The 23111-nt window shown below is 43.4% G+C and overlaps 1 protein-coding gene across 1 annotated transcript in view; it reads right to left on the minus strand.

The window, feature by feature from the left end:
- Positions 1-1452: 1452 nt before the first annotated feature.
- Positions 1453-23111, minus strand: part of foxk2b (forkhead box K2b) — a 36668-nt gene continuing 15009 nt past the window's right edge. Inside the window, exons 2-9 of the mRNA XM_080723638.1 lie at positions 20173-20370; positions 16214-16367; positions 13017-13163; positions 10253-10446; positions 7435-7658; positions 5460-5699; positions 4240-4500; positions 1453-1941 (exon numbers count right to left, since the gene is read on the minus strand). Coding sequence (XP_080579764.1) covers positions 1694-1941; positions 4240-4500; positions 5460-5699; positions 7435-7658; positions 10253-10446; positions 13017-13163; positions 16214-16367; positions 20173-20370 — 1666 coding nt within the window. The 3' untranslated portion in view covers positions 1453-1693. The remainder of the gene's footprint in view (positions 1942-4239; positions 4501-5459; positions 5700-7434; positions 7659-10252; positions 10447-13016; positions 13164-16213; positions 16368-20172; positions 20371-23111) is intronic.

Consider the following 23111-nt stretch of genomic DNA (forward strand, 5'->3'; position numbering starts at 1 on the left):
TGAACTTGTGGATCTTGCTACTTTTTTGTTTGAATCCTGCAAAGTAATCGTTTTCTTTTTTTTGGACAAACAGTACCGTATGAGGTTTTCCACCCGACAGACGATATATATAAACGTATATACCGGCTATGTCCGCCGCGCGAAACTGCCCGTACGTCGTCACATAAATCGGAACGTAAGGTTTCATCGTTGTTAAGGCTTCCTGTGGTCTTGCGTCCTTGTTCTCATTGGCTGAAATGTCGTCCTGTTGGTCTTGCGTCCTTATTTTCATTGGCTTAATGTCTCCACGGGGCAAGGTAGGAAAGGGGGGGCATCGGGGGTGCAAACCTTTTTTCTTTTTTTTTTAAAAGTTTATTCCTTTTGTCCGATTTCGACTTTGTTCCCCCTTCATTGTCCAATGACAGCCTGCTTCCTTTTGCTGCGCTCTGATGGGGGCAGTCCGTTTTGTTTAGTTAAGTCTGTCTTTATTTCAGGGGTCTTCAACGTTTTCGGGCCAAGGACCCCTTAGTTGGGATAGGGAGCTGAAGCAGGGACCCCCACAACCTTTGCAGAGACTCCATATAGTTTCATGGTTTGACAGCACAATCATCAGTGTATTTTGGATTCATGTCAATCTGTGTTTTCAGATATTTAACCACTTGAACTGAATAGAAACCTGAGCTTTCACGCTGTACTTAGTCTGCTCTTTTTCCCCCTCTACACCAAACCTCTTTGCCAAAAATAGCCGATCTACAAGCTCACAGCGCCTCGCAGCGCGAGGCGTTGTGAACTTGTAGACCTGCTATTTTTGGCTAAAGTTCTCAGAACATGGACGCTATGGTTCATGATGTGGTTAATATTAAAAAGGAGAAACAAAAGTTTCTATCACACAAAGATTTGGAGGACTCCCTGTAGCAACTCTGAGGACCCCCTAGGGGTCCCGGACCCCCTGTTGAAGACCACTGCTTTTCTTTTTTTTTTTTTTACTTTTTTGTCCCGTTTCCTTCCAACGCTCTGGAACAGATGACCCCGAACTGAAGGAAACAACAATACCAACCGTTCCTCTCCGTTTGGCACCTTGGGAGTCAAACATGGTAGAAGGAGAACCAAAAAATAAAAAATAAAACATTTAAACTAGTGGTTGTCAAACAAGGGACAGGGGTCCTTGAGGGGGGGGGGGGGGGGGGGGGGGTCCCCCAGCTAAATGATTGATAGTTGGGAAGTGACATGAGACCATTACAGGTGTTTCAACTCAGAAAAGTGTCCATTTGGTTCCATGAGTACACTCTCAAGAGTTGGGGTGGGGTGGGGGTCCGTGGCGTAATGAGTACCAAAACGGGGGTCCTCAGAATTAAAAGAAACTATGAAAACCACTGATTTAAACGATATGAAAGGACAGAGAGAGAGAGAGAGAGAGAGAGAGAGAGAGAGAGAGAGAGAGCATTTTGAGTCGTAGTTTGTTTTATCCATTTGTAACTCTGAAAGGGTACACATGCAACCAAATGGAGTCCATTTGGTTAGATGTGTACCCTTTTCAGGGTTAAATTAATAATAATGTAATAACAGCGTCTCTATAAAACCTTTATTACATTATTAGTAGGAATTAGGATGAGAGAGAGAGAGAGAGAGAGAGAGAGAGAGAGAGAGAGAGAGAGAGAGAGAGAGAGAGGGTGGTGTTGTGTGTGTGTGTATTTGTGAGAGAAGTGGGAGGCGACTAGTTGAGGTTGTGGTCGCCCTGGTCGGTAGCTGCCGCCGCCGCCGCCGCCGAGTCTGAGGGGTGCGCTGCTGCTGCAGCGGCGGCGCCGGGGCCCGGAGGATGCACCTCCTCTTCCTCCACCTTGATGCGCTTGGCGTCGGAGGACGCCTGCTGCTGGTCCCCGTTCTGACGCTTGGTGGGGAGGGAGGCCGACGCAGAGGCGTGGGCCGCCAACAGGTGGAGGGGGCTCGCCACGGCGGCGGTGGCTAAACGCGTAACACGAGAGAGAAAGAGAGACAGAGGGAGAGAGGAGGGAGGTTATTGTCACGTTAGCAGGGACGCGAAGAGAATGTTCAGGGGCTGAAATACCTAAAATGTCACAAATGAACCCTTTTAGGCCTAGAATTATTGAACGCTTTAACTGTTGAAAAATAGCAGATATACAAGCTCACAGCGCGGCACCGAGTGCCATGCTGCGAGCTTGTAGATCTGCTATTTTTGAAAAAGTTGTGAAAATGTGTGCAAATCTTTGAATATATGTATTTTTAAAGCGAACGTTTGTAACTCAAATTTTGCTTCTGGGGTGGTCCCTGGAACGAAATATTTTGAGATGGGGGTCCGTGGCCAAATAAATATCATTTTGGGGGTCCTTGACATGAAAAGGTTTGAGAACCACTGACATTAGTAGTCTCTCAAGAACCGACTAACTGAGCTCCATTTAAGTGAAAAGGACCTTTTCTTTGACGATGGCTGGCCAGATTGCTGACATAGAAACATAGGTTTTTCAAAAAACCTTAGAAGGATTCAAAAGACACTTATAGCATCGGGTCAAAATTCAAATTTTCCCAATTTTTCAAAAATAGCAGATCTACAAGCTCGCAGTGCGGCACTCGGTGCCGCGCTGTGAGCTTGTACATCTGCTATTTTTCAATAGTTAAAGCCTAAAATAATGATACACAATAATGTGTACCCGTTATGAATGGCTTAAAAATAGAACTGCACAGCACTCTGTCGAGGTGCCATGTATGGCCTACTTGTGCGCCAACAGAGCGCGCCATGAGGTGCGCTCACCACTGGCATCACTACTGGCATCACCAGGAATGCTGGTCCCTCATTGGGCTACGGGATTAAACACACAAACAGCTACCTACCTACATACCTACCTACCTACCTACATACGCAGCCGAACGCAGTACTTGCGCAAGTAAATAGCGGATCTACAAGCTTACAACGCGTCGCAGCACCTGCAGAGCAGCTATTTTTGGGGCGCGACCCTGCACTCTTTAGCTACTGGATACAGGAGGAGTTGGGGAAAAGGCAACCCCCCCCCCTTTGTCTTTGCTGTTGCGTAAATGTGTCTTAAAGGAGTAGTTCACCCCCGAAATGACTTTTTTTCTATTGATTAGTCACGCCATGGAGAGTAGAGTTCAATAATATTTTTTGGGTTTTTGTCACATTCCTAAGACAAAAATTGATTCGAGTAAATTTACCCCCATTGATTCCGGATGGGGACCCGTTTCGAAAATGGTCCCCATCCGGAACGAATGGGGGTACATTTATTGTCATCACATTTTTGTCTTAGGAATGTGACAAAAAACAAAATAAATATTATTGAACTCTAGTCTCCATGGCGAGAAAAATAGTCATTTTGGGGGTGAACTACTCTTTTAACTGTAAATCAAATTTGTGATGATATATAGCTTGCTGCTAACAGAAATTTAAATTCAAGATATATTTGAAAGATAATCTTTAAAATGGATTTCCGTGAACGGAAGTGATTCACAGATGACAGCTTCCTTTCAGGGGCTGTAGTTTCAGACTCTATATAGCGTTGAGATATTGTTGAATAGTTGTCTGGCTACGTGAGACTATTGGGCCAATATTAGATTCATGAAACACACAGAGTATTGTTGTTGTAGTGCACAGCACGCACCACCAGAGGGCAGCATTAGTTGAGCAAGATGGAGATTGAAAGTCAGTGAGAGATAAAGTTATTCTGCCAGTGGGATATTTTGAGTTCAAGCCCATTATACTGTCATACCACAGCATCGCTCACCGGAGGACACAGGCCAATTCGATACTTTCGATTCCTACGAATGTGCAAGACCTTACGGGTCCATTTGGTTGTCATTAACACTAACAATTTTATAATGTAGATTGGGGTCCCAGAGGTAAAGAGGGAAAAAATCAAGTACATGGCACCAATGCAAAAAGAGTTGATTAGTCAAGGACCCCCAAAATGATTGAATTTGTCCACAGACCCCATTTGAAAAGGCTTTGCGTGGCACAAAGTGACATGCTGTGAGCTTGTATATATAGCTGAGAGCTGCTATTTTTTTCCACTATCCAACTTATAAATGAAAAAATAAAATCTAAAATGATGATGCTATGTTAACTATTATTTGTATAGTATATGTATTGTCTTTTGTCTCGTCTTGAATGTATGCATTGGCCTGAGCAAAAACGATTTTCCCTTAATAAAGACATCTAATCTAATCTAATCAAAAACTACTTTTGGGACCCGGCTCCAGCTTGGAGAAGCAGCTGTTTCCACACATTCTCACCTGAAGCGGCCGGCCCGGGGCCCTGCTGCTGCTGGATGGCAGTGGTGAGGCAGTGGGTTCCGTTGGTGCCGTTCTGTGTGATGGCCTTGATGGGCAGCTGGTGCTGGCCCAGCGGAGGGGGAGGGGCCTGCTGCTGTATGATGGTGAAGGTCTGCAGGCCCCCAGCCTGGCTGCTCTGAATGATCCGGCTGGAGCCGCCCAGCACAGAGACGTTGTGGTGGTGGGGGCTGGAGGTTGGCACCGCAACCGCCTCCACTTTCACTGGAGGAGAGAGAGAGAGAATGGGTGGAATAAACTCCCTGTCGCAACAACAGACTCACTCCCGAGATTCCGCCGTAGACTGAGGACTCACCTCTTCAGACTCCAGCTAAGCCCTTAGCACTTAAGAGCATCTGCTAAATGCCTAAATTGTAAATTGTAGAGAGAGACGGAGGAACGACAGTTCATGTCCCGTGGTGTGGAGCAGTGGTTCTCAAACTTTGAAATGTGAAGGTCTCTCCTTAACATTTACTTAGTAAAACGGTGTGGTCAGTGTACAAGGGTCCATTTGGTCCCATTTGCACACTGTCAAAGTTACAGACTTGTAAGGGTTAACCCATTTAGAACGGGTACACATTATTGTGTATCATTATTTTATGCTTTGATTATTGAAAAATAGCAGATATACAAGCTCACAGCGCGGCACCGAGTGCCGCGCTGTGAGCTTGTAGATCTGCTATTTTTTTTAAATCGTGAAATTTTGAATTTTGACCCGATTCTATAAGTGTCTTTTGAATCCATCTAAGGTTTTTTGAAAAACCAATGCTTCTATGTCAGCAATCTGGCTATAGCCATCGTCAAAGAAAAGGTCCTTTTCACTTAACTGGAGCTCAGTCTGTTCTTGAGAGACTACTATGTCAGTGGTTCTCAAACCTTTTCATGTGAAGGACCCCCAAAATGATATTTATTTGGTCACGGACCCCCATCTCAAAATATTTAGTTCCAGGGACCACCCAGAAGCAAAATTTTAGTTACAAACGTCCGCTTTGAAAATACATATATTCAAAGATTTGCACACATTTTCACGACTTTTTCAAAAATAGCAGATCTACAAGCTCGCAGCGCGGCACCGAGCTTGTAGATCTGCTATTTTTCACTGGTTAAAGCATTCGATAATTCTAGGCCTAAATGGGTTAATTTAGAGCTCCATAAAAGAAGAGCATGGAGCACGTCTTCCTCACCTGTTTTGACGGCAGCACGCTCTCCGTTTTCCTGCGGCTCGCTCTTGACAGTGACGGCGGCCCCGGCCGGGATCTGCTGGAGTACGTGGAGGGCCTGCATGGCGGCCGGCTGGGAGGTGGAGCTGCTGCTGGTGGTGGAGGAGGAGAGCGGGGAGGCCATGGCGTACGTCACCGGCTTGATGCTCTGAGGTAGCTGCCGCTGCACCGCTATGAGGACCGGCTGGCTGCTGACGGACGAGCCTGGTGGGGGAGGGGGGACCATGAGACCACACCGTTTTACTCAGAGCCATGTATTAGAGCAGGGGTCTTCAACAGGGGGTCCGGAACCCCTAGGGGGTCCTCAGAGTTACTACAGGGGGTCCTCCAAATCTTTGTGTGATAAAAGCTTTTTTTCCCTCCTTTTTTATACATTAAGCATTTGAACCCTAGTGTCCATATTCTGAGAGCTTTAGCCAAAAATAGCCAATCTACAAGCTCGCACCGCTGCGAGGCGTTGCGAGCTTGTAGATTGGCTATTTTTGGCAAAGAGCTTTGATGTAGTTGAGATAAGAGCAGACTAAGTACAGAGTGAAATGTCAAGTTTTATAAGTATTGACGGTTCAAGTGGTTAAATATGTGAAAACACAAATTGACATGAATCCAAAATACACTGACGATTGTGCCGTCAGACAATTAAACTATATGGAATCTATGAACAGGTTGGGGGTCCCTGCTTCGTCTCTCTCTCTCAACTAAGGGGTCCTTGGCCTGAAAACGTTGAAGACCCCTGTATTAGAGAGAGTCGCGCCTCTCCCGTTCACTTCATGGGGCCAGGTCTTCAACATACACATCTATTGGTGAATGGTTTACAGAATGCATTGGAGTCTATGAGGGGTAAAGTGACATTTCGAGTTACATGAACCACGTGACCGGCGCCGTTTCTGACCCCGCATTGGCAGAACTCCCCATCCAAGGCTCTGGATTCACTAAGTAAAAGTATAAATACTGAAATGTAGGAATACTCTGTTAGAAGTAAAAGTCCTAACAAGTATTGGCATCAGAATATACTTAAAGCACCAAAAGGTTAAACTACGAAATGTTTGAAAATAGCATATCTACATATCTAGACTACGTAAACTTCCAGGAGGTATACAAGCGCTGTGGTATTATAGCGTAGCCTGATTTCAGACTCAGCTGAAGCTTTAGTCTGACATTGTGCCCTGTTTGAGCGATTTCTGGAGGGGAGGGACTTTAACTTTCCCTAAACCAATCACTACAGATCAGCGGCAGCACTGAGCAAAGCACCTAATCTTCTGACGATGACGCACTGATGATGACGTCACTTGAAAAATGGGCCGCGGCGGCACGGATTGGTTATTCGTTAAACCCACCCCCACCCCCCTGCGCTCATTGGAGGAGCCATCATTTCGGACGGGAGAAAGCGCTTATTATGATCACAATTTCAGACCAGAGAAACAGTACACTCTGAGAGTGGGCGGGTCTATGGGCTGGAACCAGGCTGGTTGTAGTGCAGGGTTCCCCAATAGGCGGCCCGCGGGGGGCTACTGTCCGGCCCACACCAACCCCAGTAATAATGGTGGTATAAGAGCAGCAACAACACTAATATATCGTCATTGTCGGGTGGAAATCTCGTATCTCCAAATTTGTATGCTCTTTCCCAAATCATACAAGGCCGTCACACAAAAGTAGTGAAAACAGAAGATCTACAAGCACACAACGCATTTGTGTGCTTGTAGATCGGCTGTTTTCACTAGTTTAAATAATTTTTTAAATGATAAATGCAAACAAACGGTTTTGGACATACAAGATTTTCCCCCCCGACAACGACGATATCTGAACTGTCGCTGGAGTAGCGCCGCAGGAACGGCACCGTCGCTCCCTGCAATGTTGTGGCCCTCGGCTTGGTACCCTAGATATAATTTGGCCCTTGGGGAAAACTAATTGGGAACCCCTGTTGTAGTGTGTTTTTTCTTACCTGTCGTGCTCTGTACAAAACGTGCCTCCTGGATGACCGCTAGTTTGGGCTGCACCGTCACCACGGAGGGGGGTGGTGGTGGTGGGGGAGGGGCAGCGGCCACCGGGGAGGTGTCCATCTCCAAGGGGACCGGGGAGCCCTCTCGCGACAGGCTGTCGGGGGTCTGGACCCCACTGGAGTGGGCGGACAGGACCCCGGAGTGATTGGGAGAGGCCGGGGCGCTCCTAAGCGGGGTCACACCACACAAACACTTCCATGTTAGGCCTAGAATTATTGAATGCTTTAACCAGTGAAAAATAACAGATATACAAGCTCACAGCGCGACACCAAAATTACCCCTCATTGCACCAAAATTGCGGTATAATAAGGGGTTACACAATAAAAACAAAAAGTACTCGTGTCTGTACTTGGTATCGGCGAGTACTCAAAATTGAGTAATCGTTCTCGGTCGGAATAAAATGGTATGGGAGAATCCCTTGTGCAGTTTTATACGTCACAGTTTTCTGAGCTCTTGTGATGAGTACATGTCTGTCTCTGTTTCCACTGACTTTTCAAATGGTCTTGAGTTCATTTCCCCCGATGTGTTGATGCCCTCACTGTGGCTTAGGAAGTGGTTTAGTTATAGTCACAGCCTTACCACAACCTTATCTTAACTGCAGACTTGGATCACAGAAGACAGCTGCAATATAAGCATTTCTAAAGTGACTTAACTAAAAGGGAAATAGCAGCCGACCTAGTGTATAGCCCTGGGGGACCACAGTAAGCCGAATATAAAGTACATACCCTATAAAGGTCCCCTAGGGGGTCCTCAGAGCTACTACAGGGGGACCCTTATTTACATTAACCACTTGATCCCTAGCATCCCTAGTCCAAGTACAGAGTGAGTGAAAGGTCAAGTTTTCTAAAGGGGAGCACACACTGGACGCGGTATCGACGCACGTGAAGTGCCGCACGGTAAACCAAACTGGATGCGGCGCGCTGCCACACAGCACATCCATTTCCCCCGGTGGGGAGAACCATGGGAGAAAATGTTCACCGCGCAGCAACGCTGGAAAAATAGAACAGTGGCGTATCGGCGCGGCAGGCGAGGCGGCAGACCCACGGCTGCGCGCGTCTGATGCCGCCGGTGTGGGTTAGTTCATTGAAAATAATGGGGCCGTATGTTTCGCAGCGCCGCTTCCGTGCCGCTTCCGCGTCCAGTGTGTGTTCCCCTTATGTATTGACGGTTTAAGTGCTTAAAGGTCTGAAAATCCAACATACACTGATGACAGTACGGTCAAAACAAGTCTATGGAATCTATGAAAAAGCTTGATCTGCCAACACAATATGTAGTCGGGGGCCCTGCTTCACACACACAGGGTCCTTGGTCTGAAAAAAACAACAACACTGAAGACCCCTGCCCTATAGTTTAAGTGGTTAACATAAAAACAAGTGGGGGAACAAAACAAGGCTTTGTGTTGTGCATACAAAGCCCAGCTATGTTTTCACTTTCATTTTTTTAATGGGGTTGGCTTGGCTTTTAAACATGAACGAAACCCTTGGCTGCTCTGAACCCGTCACTGATACACAGACTTCTAGGAAACCACAAGGAAGTGGAAAGAAAACACATTACCAGAAAGACTGATGACTGGTACTTGCAGCCTCTCTGATTAAAGTTCACACATGCAGCCCTGGAATGTCAGACAACAGCACGGTTTCTTTTGTTTATTGCTATGATTTCAGCAATGATTTTTTTTTTCTTTTTTTTTTTCATTGCTATGGCTTCAACGTGGATGTTGTTTGTTCACATGTAGCTTGCATTTTCAGGGTACAAACAAGGGCTTAACATTGGGCTATTTGTTTAGATAATTTTACCATTGTACAATGAAGTATAATACAGTCTGTTAATCAGACTATGAGTTTAAACAATTATTAAAGAAATATAACAATAATAACTAGAAGCAGTGCTCTTCTGAGCACAGGTCTCCGCCAGGTCAGGTATGTTATTGTGGCCTCCTGGTGGCGCTATAATAGTCCAATGTGAAAAAGGGTGCCATGTGTTCTTCTGCCTTTCACTGTAATCTGACTGCTTTCATGATTTGGGGCATTTCGTTCGAAACATTTGTGTTGTCGACCTGCTGATAGCGCTATAACATGCAAAGTGAAAAGGATGGCATATTGTTCCTCGACCTAGAGCGAATTTGTGTGCAAAATGTCACGGAAATTACACCCTGCGTTCATGACTTGAGGAATTTTGTTCAAAACGGACCAATTCTGCAAACTTTGGAAGCCAATGTTGGCCAATTAGGGTGGAATATGAAATATCTGACAGATCCGTCTTGATCACATGACTATAGAGCAGGGGTCTTCAACAGGGGGTCCGGGACCCGTAGGGGGTCCTCAGAGTTACTACAGGGGGTCCTCCAAATCTTTGTGTGATAGATTTTTTTTCTCCTTTTTTATATTAACCACTTGAACCATAGCGTCCATATTCAGAGAACTTTAGCCAAAAATAGCAGATCTACAAGCTCACGAGGCGTTGTGAGCTTGTAGATAAGCTATTTTCTGCAAAGAGGTTTGGTGTAGAGGGGACAAAGAGCAGACTAAGTACAGAGTGAAAGGTCAAGTTTATTAAGTATTGACAGTTCAAGTGGTTAAATATCTGAAAACACAAATTGACATGAATCCAAAATACACTGATGATTGTGCTGTCAAACAATGAAACTATATGGAATCTATGAACAGGTTGTGGGGGTCCCTGCTTCATCTTTCTCTCAGCTAAGGGGCCCTTGGCCTGAAAACGTTGAAGACCCCTGCTATAGAGATACTGTGTACTGACCTGGAGGAGAGGGGTCCGTGGGGGGTCCTGAAGCACGGGACGCCCCGGGGCCTTCGTTTCCTGAAGGCCTGCTCGATGAGCTTGCTCTCCGAGGAGGGGTCTATCCTCCAGAAGGAGCCCTTGCCCGGCTCCTCCTGCGACCGGGCCACTTTGATGAAGTAGCGGTTCAGCGACAGGTTGTGGCGGATCGAGTTCTGTCCACACAAGAGAAAAGGAAGCTTGGTTTAGATCATTTCATTCATAAACTAGGTTCTCTATGCCAGGGGTTTTCAAAGTGGGTGACGGGGCACCCTGGGGTGCCGCGACGGCAGTCCAGGGGTGCCACGATCATTTGATAATATTTGGAATTTATTTGGACACTTTTTAGTATAATTTTAAACTTGAAGTACAAAGTTATTTTCAGTCAGTTCTAACCAAAATTGCTATTATCTCAATGTTATCCTCGCAACATAATCACTAAAATATCATTGCTGTCAGGCAGAAACCTCTGTCGCACAAAACTAGTGAAAACAGCCGATCTACAAGCACACAACGCCTCGCGATGCGAGGCGTTGTGTGCTTGTAGATCTGCTGTTTTAAAATATTTATGGGGTGCCCCGAGACAAAAGAGTTTGGGAATCCCTGCTCTATGCACAGCAGCCATGACAGAGTTTATCCTGGTTTAGGGGCCGTTCACTCCAAGCACTATATAACTATACTGATAACTACAAACACGCCGTTTAATGCGTCGCAGATTGCCCGAGCTCTACAAACGTGCCGTAGCTGATTGCCTGAGCTCTGTCAGCTGTGGCGATCCTCTCACTCTCACATGGGGCTGTGTGTGTGTGTGTGTGTGTCTGACTGTGTGTTTAGATGCTCTGTTGTTTGCGACTTGACGATTGCTTCTCGCGTGTTACTTGTAGTTATTCAGCTTGTTGTGAATGGCCCTTCACACTTAAGTTGCGCACCAGTGCCACTCGCCAAACAAATAGCATTGAAGTAGAGAGATTGAAGTTGTACACTGAAGTATATCAGGCTTTACAGTACAAATCTTGCAGCTGAGAAGAGAATATACAGTATATTAAAAAAAAGAAAGGAGTTGGTAGGTTAAGTGCATCCATTCACAAAATGTCAGGTCTGGCTAACATGACGCACTGCGGGCGTTGAACATGTCACAGCTGGTATTCGGAACTTGGAAACAACAGGGCATGTTGAAACTTCTGTCGACGTTTGCGTACCTTGATGTCAGCGAGCAGACCGCGTGTGTGGCTTCTAGTAAAAGTGCTCTCACAGCGATGTCAACTATGCAATGAGGTTTCGGAGGTATTTCCACAACGGCGGTGTGTGTGTGCGCGCCTAGGTTTCCTGTGTAACGGTGTCATGTCATCTGTTGCAGGACTGCACTGACATAATATCGTCATTGAAAGTGGTGCAGCGGTTTTGCCTTTTCAGAGCACTGTGTTATGACTTGGATCCATAGGCGATTCTAGCCTCTTCTAGCAGCGGGTGCAAGACTGCATTCCTCACGCATGCACACTTGCGCGCGTGCAAACATTTTTGGATTTTGTACGGTTTATCCTGTTGTTTTAATGGGTTTGGAAGGTTTATTTTTTACCTAATTGTAACACAATATAAACTGTGCTTTTTCTAGACACCATGAGCATATATCTATATGATTTATTTACTTATTTTTGCAACAACTTAATGTGTGTAAACTTAATGTGTGTAAAATACATTTAAGAGAGAGGGCTTTAGGAGTTGTTCACCACCAAATTCGAGGTCAGAGCTAAATAACAGACACAAGTGCACCCATAGACACCCCTTAAAATTGCCTATGCTTGGATCAATGGAACTAACATGGTATACTTTAAATTCCTATTCATGTTTAGTTTTTTTATTGATTGATTGAATACTTTATCAGTGAAAAGATTTGAACAGCACGGAGGTACAGTATAACATTTAGGCTAAAAGGATAACATAATTAACCCTTGGCATTTGTTTCCATTGTGGTCCTATGTATTCATTTCATCAACACGAGTATAGAATATTAACACATATCAGTACATGTCACAGACAAATACAAATAGCTATATTTATAGAGGAGAAAAAATAATTTAACAGCCTCTCACAATGAAAAAGTATTTTTTCAAGGTTTTAAAGAAAAAAATATATATATAATAATAATAATACCATGACATTATTTTCATACATTAACGTAGTAGTTCACCCCCAAAATGACTTTTTTCCTATCGATTGCTCACCCCATGGAGACGTTAGTTCAATAATATTTTTTTAGTTATTGTTGCATTCCTAAGCCAATAATTAGATTATAATAAATGTACCCCCATTGATGCATTTGGGTCTCCAACCGGAATCAATGGGCCTACAAATAGTCTCCTCAAATTATTGGCTTAGAAATGCTACAAAATAAAAATAATTATATTGAACTCAAATCTCCAGGGGGTGAGTAATTGATAGAAAAAAAGTCATTTTGAGGGTGAACTAGCTTTTAGATCTGCTATTTTCAGAGCGCAACCCCAACTAAACATAAAATAACTGTTTAGTTAGTTCTACTGCATCTCTTCTGCACTAGTCCCTACCTAACGTTTTAGTCTAATTTGTATTTGTTGATGAAATCGTCAATATATTTTAGTCTTAGTTTTATTCATCATAGTTTAGTTTTTACCGGTATTTCATTTTCGTCAGTGAAAAAGGGCAGTCGAAAAAATGCCGTCATAGCATTAGTCGACGAAATTAACACTGCTCCGAAGGCAGGAGAACTCACCTGCCAGCCCTTGTCTGCGGTCCTGTAGTAAGGGTAGTTCTTTGTGATGTGAGTGTAGATCCCGTTCAGTGTGAGCTGCTTGTCCTGGGCCAGGGTGATGGCCTGGACTATGAGCTGTGCATAGGAGTACGGAGGCTTGGAGTCGTCCTGGGGAGGCAAGGCAAGTTGAATTTTATTAGCGGCACAGTTTCAACAGTGGGCCGTTTTTCAAAGGGCTTTACAATCAGCGGTTCTCAAACTTTTACATGTTAGGGACTAGGGCATTCACCAAATATTCAAATATTCGAATATCAAAGTCACTATTCAACTAAGTGGAATATTCGCTTTATTTTTATTTTTTTTATTGTTTTCTCTTTAAAAAATATATAGTTTATAAAGCTTGGCTAGATAGGAAGTCATAAGAATGAGTTGTCAATGCCCCTGGTGGATGAATTTGTTAATGCTCTATACTAGGGGTAAAAAAGGCCTAAACCTTTTTAGGCCATGACCCCCAAAATAAACATATTTGAACTGGGGACCCCCACCCTGACAAGCACTTGGAATTGTAGGCATTACATTTAATGTGACTCGGTTCCACAGATAAATATTGTGAAAATAGCAGATCTACATGCTCACAACGCCTCGACTATTTTCACAATGTTCGCCTCTTGCTTACTTAACATTTGACAGTTTGGCCAGTCCTGTCGAATATTCGACTATTCAAATACTGTGGCGTTGAATAATTTGAATACTAAAAATCAGTGAATGCCCTATTAGGGACCCCCGAAATATGTTTGTGCCAGGGACCCCCAGAAGAGAAGATTTGTGTGGGGAAAAGATAAATGAATCATTATTAACTCATTGACTGCCAAGGCACGAGTTTCCCGAGTTATTACAGTAGTCAAAGGCTGCCACAGCCCGAGTTTCCCGAGTTGGAAGCCATTTTGAAAAAAAAAAAAAAAAAAAAAAAAATTCCAAAATTTTTTTTTATAAAAAAATTTCTAAAAATGCCTAAAATGTATTAGGCATGATCGCAATCGCGAAATTGCATGGTTAGCCCCATAACAAACACATCTTTCAAAATGGCAAAAATGGCTGTTTTGTCTGACTTTAAAGGCTTCTATCTCATGATTGCCTGAACGGATTTCCAAGCGGATTGTTTTGTTTGAAAGCCGTTAAAAAGTACTACACATATGGTGCATATATGGTGCATGGGCGTGCACGATCCGTGCACTAAAAATTGATCCGTGCACTAGAAATCTAGGAACGTGGCATCCTGGTACTTGGCGGCCATCTTGTTTTCAAGATGGCCTTCAATGGGCATTCAATGAGTTAAAAAAGAATCCAATCATTTTCAAGACTTCCATAATTTTTGGATAAAGTGGTGTCATTTTTTTTGTGAAGCTAATGCTATGTTAAAAAAATTATGCTGGGGACTCGTTGGGACACCCCAAGGGCCCTTTGAGAAACACCAATTTACATAAAATATTGACCACTAAAACAGAGAACATTATGAGCCTCCGGCTCGTTTCTGCAGCAAGGCTGGCGTACAAATAACCATGATAATGCACACCCTCTCAAATAACCATGATAATGCACACCCTCTCAAATAACCATGATAATGCACACCCTCTCAAATAACCATGATAATGCACACCCTCTCAAATAACCATGATAATGCACACCCTCTCAAATAACCAGGATAATGCACACCCGCTTGTGTAATATTGCTAAATGAAGACCTGGAACGCGCCTGTGTCGCATTAGACTTGAACCGCTTTAACCGTTATTTTATGTTTAAGCTATAAAAAGAATTGCAGATCTACAATGCTCGCAGCGTGGCACAGAGTGTCGCACTGCGAGCTTATAGATCTGCTATATAGTCTGAATAGTCTTTGAATATTTTGACCAGATTCTATAAATGTCTTCTAAATCCTTCTTCTAAATCAAATCTCAAAATATGTTGTTCCAGGGACCCACAGAAGCAGATATTTGAGTTACAAAAGTTTGCTTTGAAAAATAATAGAATACATATACTGTATATATATTCAAAGATTGCAAAAAGTTCTACAAAAGATTCTACAGGCTTGCAGCGCGGCACTCGGTTGTATATCTGCAATTTTTTAATGCATTAATCCATGCATTAATCCATGTACCCTCTGCCCTCACTTCTGAATACCCAATAAATAAAACACAATGTGTGTTTTTAAGTGGTTGCATTCAACGGACGCCTTCAATGGCCTGTGATCAAACCGGCAGCTAAACTGAGTGGGCCGTGTTCTAATCTACATGAACTGATGTTTACGTAAACGTGCTCCCTTCACGGATGTTATGGATGCACAGTTCTGGATATTTATTTTCTTATTATTCCCGGCATTGCTGTTAAAATAGCTGGCACATGTGACCCGCATGTTCAACTTTCCACAATTGTTACCAGATTGTGTTTGTGAAAAGGGAGGAAATTGTTTGTTGGTCAACCACTTATAAAGGCCTACGTTATGCCTTAACGTGAATGGTGCATTTACTGTGTATATATATAGCACCTTTATCCAAAGTGCTATACAATGTGCGTTACATTCACCCACCGATGGCGGTGGAAACCATGCAAGATGGTGGGGTTGTTGGATGACACAAAAAGGTTTGAGAACCACTGATAAAGCAACATCAGCTTTACTGAAAACTGTTGAATCAGATATTTGTAGAATCCGGTCTCAGTGGGTTAATCGAGAGTTTCGATATACAGGGTTCCCACACATTATTACCAATGAATTTCCAAAACTTTTCCAGAATATTTAACCCAATTTCCAGGAATATATAACAATCATTCAGCGCAATAACGAGTCTCTTACTCCTATGTGCAATGCCCAAAAACAGGCAGTGTAGCAAAAATAAAGCATGCACGCCTTGAATGGACCATGGGGTGCATGCAGATCGTGCATGATGGACACACGTGCCCACGTCAAAAGGTAAGAAAACGTGGCAGGGAACCCTCAAAGTCGATTTATGGTGGCAGTAAATGAGGTAACAAAATCAATAACCAAAACAATGCCCAGCTATTCTTTTACCTTCCAGGAGGACCCTTGATCAATTCCAAAACTTTTCCAGGACAGGAAAAATATTTTCAGGAATTTATGGAATATACTGAATATATTTTGGGTTAATTGCTCCATAGCCCCAGTTGGAAAGCGCTCTGCCCAGGAGCTTGGAGCCTGCCTCACCTTAGGACTGTCGCCTCCGGAGGCGTCTTTGTCGTTGTCGGGCTGGGAGTTGTCGTTGATGAGCTGCAGCTCGGCAGAGCTCACCATGCGACCGCCCATCCGGTACCCGGACAGGCCGGCGCCTCGCGGACTGGAGGGGCAGGAGTTAGCAGCACTGTGGAGGGAAACATAACATCACGGCAAGTTAGCTGCAAGAAGTGGGTCCAACTTCACTCCTAAATCATTTGGTTCTCAATGCCACGTCGCGTCTGGGGGTCCAAATGGACCCTTTACGGGTCTGTTGTAACAAATTGGATCCAAACGGACACTCTCCGAAATTCACAGAGGAGATTGAGGTTCCTGTCTAGTTTGGTTCAGTGATTTTCAACCTTTTACAATTCAAGGAATCTCAGTTTGATTTGCATTTAGCCACGGACCCCCATTTGATATATATATTATTATAATCTTTTATCTCTGGGACCACAATCAAGAAAAAAGTACAGATCAATCTTAGAAAATTTGAATATATATGCCATATGCACCCCAAATCATAACTGACTTCGGAAACTTCCCACTGGACTTCAAGCTACTGTGACTTCAGAAGGTTGACATTTCTCCATTATAAATCCTTGTTTTGAGTGGTCTTTTGTGTAATAATGTAATATTTTGAAATATGGAGTTTTGATATTCATGAGCTGTATGCCATAAAGATTCAAAATTGTAACAAAAAAGGTTTGGAATAATTCAGTGAATGTGCAATGTATCTAGAATATATGAGAGTTTCAAGAATATTGACTTTTACAAAATATTCTAATTTCCTGAGATTGATCTGTAGTATAGAACCCTGGGGGGCTCCGCTCAACAAAGTATATTACAGTCACCTGTCTGTCACATTAAAGTGGACCAATAGAAACACGCTACCCACAGGACTGTGTGTGTGGAATAATTAACCATCTGGTCCAGGTTATAAGGTTGAGAGGATCTACAACAGAAACGCCTCTCTCTCCATCTCTCTCCCTCTCCCTCTCTCTCTCGCTAAACTAAAGCCTAAGCTGTGGGTGGGGCTGATCCCCAACAGGGTCAGCGCAATCAAGGTCAGCGCGTATCTCAAGGTCACCTTTAGCTGCCGTGCCAGGGCAATCTCCTATACCAGTGTTTCTCAAACTTTCATATATCAAGGTCTCCCCTTACCTCTTGACAGTGTACAAAATGGACCCAAATGAACGCGTCAGCCGTCAGGGTTTAGTTGGTTCCATTTGTACACTGTCAGAGTTACAGACTTGTATGGGTCAATTTAGACCCCTCTAAAGGAAACCACAGAGTCCCTGGAACCCACTTTGAGAACCACTGTCCAACACCATAGCCTTTGTTAGAGCTGGGAATGGACTTTTTAAACACAGACATATTGAAAACTGCCACTGCGTGTTTAAAAAAAAAAATACTTTGTCATTTGACAATTGCAATAGAAAAAGTAATAGAAAATAGCAGATCTACAAGTTCAACACTGCATCGCAAGGCAACCAACACATCAGATGAATGCCACTGTGAATCTGGACTTAGGCCACGTGGGCCAGTTTTGCCTTTGAGCACAGATTAGGGATACATGCTATGTCTTTATAGAAAATTAAAACATCAACATTAACCACTTAGAGCGATCACCTCGACTTTGTCGCACAACGGCACCTCACAGGGAAAAGAGCAGATCTACAAGCTCACGATGCGTCGCACAGTGGCACGCAGTGAGCCTTTAAATATGCCATTTTCATTTTTTAAATGTTTTGGCCTGCAATGCACTTGCCAAAAATAGTGATGCCAAAAATAGTGATGCCAGGGTTAAGTGGTTGAGGATGACCCAAGACAAGAATGGAACGTTTCATAGCAGCCCTCGGCCAAATAGTGCTATGTTTTGGCTCCTCAGGCGGCCACTTTGGCAGACTACCAGAGCCAATATATCCCAGAGGAGACATCGGGACATTTCAAGAGTATATGTGTTACGACGTAAAAAGGATGACTGTCCAATTTTTCACCTCTAGCAGTGGTTCTCAACCTTTTCAGGCCGCGACCCCCCCAAAGTAATCATATTTTAACTGGGGAGTGGGTGGGACCCACCAACACTGACAAGCACTAAGAGTTGAGGCATTACATTTTGTAGAACATGGCTCTATTGTGAAAATAGCCGATCTACATGCTCACAACCCCTCGCAACGCGAGGCGTTGTGAGCATGTAGATCGGACTAACAGCACATCTGTGAGTCTCTTGGAACTATAAATACACGATTCATTAAAGAAATTAACTTTGGAGCAGCCAAAATAAGCGCTTTTGGGAGAAGCGCACAGCTCCATTTTAGCTGTGGGGAGGGGTCAGGAGATCTCAGAAGAGGGGCAACAATGAATGAAATCCACCAAACCAGGTAGCAAAATGTATGAAAAGGGCACATTTAGGGGGGGAAATGTTTTGGTCTGAACGCCTCCTTCATGGCATTTTTTACACAATATTCAATTTTTTTTAGATTGATCTGTAGTTCAGGGGTTCCCAAACTTTTTTGTCTCAGGGCACCCCATAAATATATTTTTTAATCCGAGGCACCCCTACATTATAATTTTCACTCCCAGCACCTTATATTTATAGCAGCACCAGCACCAGCACCTTATATTTATAAGCACACAACGCCTCGCGATGCGAGCTGTGTACTTGTAGATCGGCTGTTTTCACTAGTTTTGTGCGGTCTTGTATGATGAAGCAGGGCTTTGCTTTACCAAAAGACGCACAAATTTGAAACTTGGAGATACAAGGTTTCTGCCCAACAGCGACGATATTTTAGTGATTATGTTGCGAGGAAGGCGTTGAGATAATAGCCATTATGGTAAGAACTAGGGATGCCCCGATCAGGGTTTTTTTGCTCCCGATCCGATACCGATCAAATATTATTGCTTCCGATTCGATCCCGATCTTTCCCGATCCGATCTTTTGGCAAGGCATTAAGAAGAAAAAAAAATTCTATTCATTCTATCACTTGGTTCTCAACCTTTTCAGGCCGTGACCCCCAAAATAATCATATTTTAACTGGGGACCCCCGACCCTGAAGAGTTGAGGAAGTATATTTTGTATAACACGGTTCTATTGTGAAAATAGCAGATCTACATGCTCGCAACGCCTCACAACGCGAGGAGTTGTGAGCATGTAGATCGGCTATTTTCACAATTTCTGGCTTTAATATTTGACAATTTGGCCAATGTTTAATTTGTCATTTTAGAGGTATTAAAAAGTCCTTAATTTTTCACTTTCGAAATGTGCAGATACCCTCTATACACTTAAACTTTATGTTGATTTGTTTACTGTTGAGAGAGAAAACAATGTTGCACATTAAGTTAATCATCTGGGGACCCCCCCAAAATAATTTGAGGACCCCCCTGGGGGTCCCGACCCACAGGTTGAGAACCACTGAGCTAGTTGACAGTGCAGAGAGACATAATTGCCTTCCTTTGATCCATTAGCAAGGGGCCAATTACTACTTATTGGCATCAGCTGCCAGCTGTACACAGAGTCTGACACAATCACCTTCCCTCTGCAGTGCTGTCTGTCTCATTTCTCCAAAAGCCCTTGAATATGATTGAAAATGATTAAGGATTACTGTGATTATGGTAAGCTTACATTTCATATCGCATTCACCTTACCTGTAACTTTCAGTACTTCCAGAAAATATTTTTTTGAAAAAAAAAAAAAAAAAAAACTTTTTTTTTTTTTCGATTTTTTTCCCCCGATCTCCGATCTTATAAAAACGGCCATATCGGCGGCCGATCCGATCACGTGATCGGGATCGGGCAACACTAGTAAGAACTTTGTACTAAGTTTAAAATTATACTAAACAATATTTTTTCAAGTATTCAAAATATTATCAAATGAACTCGCGGCACCCCTGGACTGCTGCCCCAGGGTGCCCCGTCCGTCACCCACTTTGAAAACCCTTGCTGTAGCTTACCTGATGGTTCCAGTGGGCGAGGGCAAGGGGCTCATGAGGTGAGCGATGTTGTCTGGAATGTTGATGGTGAGGGGGGAGATCTGGGGCTGGACGACGTGCTTCACCGGCGACTCTGGAGCCTCTCGCTTGGCCTTCTTGCCGCTGGACAGGGCCGTGAACGTGATCTTGATGTTGGTGCTGGGGAACCTGAACGTGCACCTGGGCACAAAGGAGAGACAACAACACCACCGTTAAAATTAACCCATTTAGAACGGGTACACATTTTGTGTATCATTATTTTATGCTTTAACTATTGAAAAATAGCAGATATACAAGCTCACAGCGCGGCACCGAGTGCCGCGCTGTGAGCTTGTAGATCTGCTATTTTTGAACAATCGTGAAAATTAGAATTTTGGCCCGATTCTATAAGTGTCTTTTGAATCCTTCTAAGGTTTTTTTGAAAGACCTATGTTTCTATTGTCAGCGATCTGGCCAGCCATCTTCTTCAAAGAAAAGGTCCTTTTCACTTAACTGGAGCTCAGCTCAGTTAGTCTGTTTTTGAGAGACTACTATGTCAGTGGTTCAAACCTTTTCATGTGAAGGACCCCCAAAATTATATTTATTTGGCCCACGGACCCCCATCTCAAAATATTTCGTTCCAGGGACCCCCCAGAAGCAAAATTTGAGTTAACAAACGTTTGCTTTGAAAATACATATATTCAAAGATGTGCACACATTTTCACGACTTTTTCAAAAATAGCAGATCTACAAGCTCGCAGCGCGGCACTCGGTGCCGCGCTGTGAGCTTGTATATCTACTATTTTTCACTGGTTAAAGCAGTCAATAATTCTAGACCTAAATGGGTTAAGTCGAGCAGTTCTTGACTAGATCTGGGGTAGGAGGAACAAAAACACCTTGTAGCATTTAAACAGGATCGACCAAACCGGCCCTACTCTTCCCCGTTGTGTAAACTGCAATATTGATTCATTTCATGAAATATGATGAAATCAAGCTGTAGGACGTGAAGATTAAAACTAAGCTGCAAGACGTGAAGATTAAAACTGACTTTACCGCACAAAAAAGGCACAAACCTATATACTGTAGGGCAAATGCTGTATATACCTTCAATACCGTTTAAACCATCCAGAATCATTGTATTTGCCACTGATTGCAAAAAAGAGTGGGCATTAGTGGACGTCACGATAAAGACAAAGAAATATATATAATAATTAAATGTCACAATATTTGTGACTAAATAAATACCGTCCTCAGCATCGATAATGTGATGAATATATAAATGTTCTTTTTAAATTCTGTAAAATGTTCAGAAAATAGTGATGTGCAATCTCACAACATGTCATGTTGTGAACTTGTAGATCTTTATTTTCGCGATTTCACAAGAGATAATACAATATCCAAATAGCAGACAATATAATCTCTCATAATACCACAACATCTATATTACATGTTGCCCAACCCAAACATACTAAAACACGCGACCACGTAATCTGTATTTAATAATGATGACCAATCTACAAGATTACAACACATTGTTGTGAAACGTGTTGCAAGCTTGTAGATCGGCTATTTTTTTCACTATTTCTTACATCACACACACACACACACACAGTTTGGACTGACAAGTGCTGATCTACGCAAGCAAGCAGCAGTTTTTGTCTAAACTATGACGAAAAATGTTTGTCGACCAACTCTTTTCACTGACAAAAACGAAATAAAAACTAGAAGAAGCTCTTCCGAGCACAGGTCTCCACCAGGCCACACAAATCGGCCTGTTATAGCGCCACCATGAGGCTGATTTCAAAAATTTCAAGTGGCATTTCTTCTTCGACCTAGTGGGAACGTGTGTGCGCGATTTCATGATGATTGCACTTTGCGTTTGGGATTTGAGGCATTTTGTACCAAACGGCTCAATCCTACAAACTTTGGAAGCCAATCTTAGCCAATCAGGATGGAATATGCAAAATCGGACAGATCCGTGTCGATCACATGACTGTGGAGATACTGCCTACCGATTTGTAGGATTTTTGGCCAAAATCTGTAAGAGTAGTGCACCAAAATGTGTTTTGCGAACATCGGCCACTAGGTGGCGCTAGAAAAGGCCCATTTGAAAAATTTAGGGCAGAGGTTCTAGATTGGCATCCAGGGAGTGTGTGTGCTCACTTTGGCAGCGTCCGGGCCAACGGCGACTGAGATTAGGTGCTCACAAACTGCGAGGACGCACGGACGCACGGACGGACGCACGGACGGACACACGGACGGAGGTGAAAACATACTCTCCCTCAGCCTTCGGCTGGTGGAGACAACTAAGCTATGATGACCAAAACTAGACTTAAATGTCAGAGGGACTAGTGGAGAAGAGAAGCAGTAGAACTAAAAGACAAGTCGTTTTATGTCCGGTTGTGCTCAGGTAGCAATTATTGTCATAATCGTCATAATCGTTTCCATGTTGAAAAATGTTCATTAAAAATTCATCAACATTTTCAAAAATAGTGGAAAAAGCTCGCATCAATGTTCTTTTTTTAAGTATAAAGTTGTGAAATGTCTCAGTCATTTCTTTGTATATTTAGGTTATGTGTCATATCTGCCATGTGTGTCATATCTGCCATGTGCAACTTCAAAGCCTACAACAAGCCAAACAGAAACGTAAATGTCAACGGCAAATACACGATTAAATCGTTAATCGTGTCAATTATGACAATTAATCGTCATGCAGGGGTGTCGCACCAAATTCTGGGCCCTGGGTACAAGGATTCACTGCGGGGCCCCTGTGCTTTAACTATTGAAAAATAGCAGATATACAAGCTCACATCGCGGCACCGAGTGCCGCGCTGTGAGCTTGTAGATCTGCTATTTTTGAAAAATCATGAAAATCTTTTTTGAAAAACCTATGTTTCTATGTCAGTGGAGCTCAAACCTTTTCATGTGAAGGACCCCCAAAA

The sequence above is a fragment of the Nannobrachium achirus genome, assembly GCF_963921795.1.
Source record: "Nannobrachium achirus genome assembly, chromosome: 4".
Taxonomy (NCBI): domain Eukaryota; kingdom Metazoa; phylum Chordata; class Actinopteri; order Myctophiformes; family Myctophidae; genus Nannobrachium; species Nannobrachium achirus.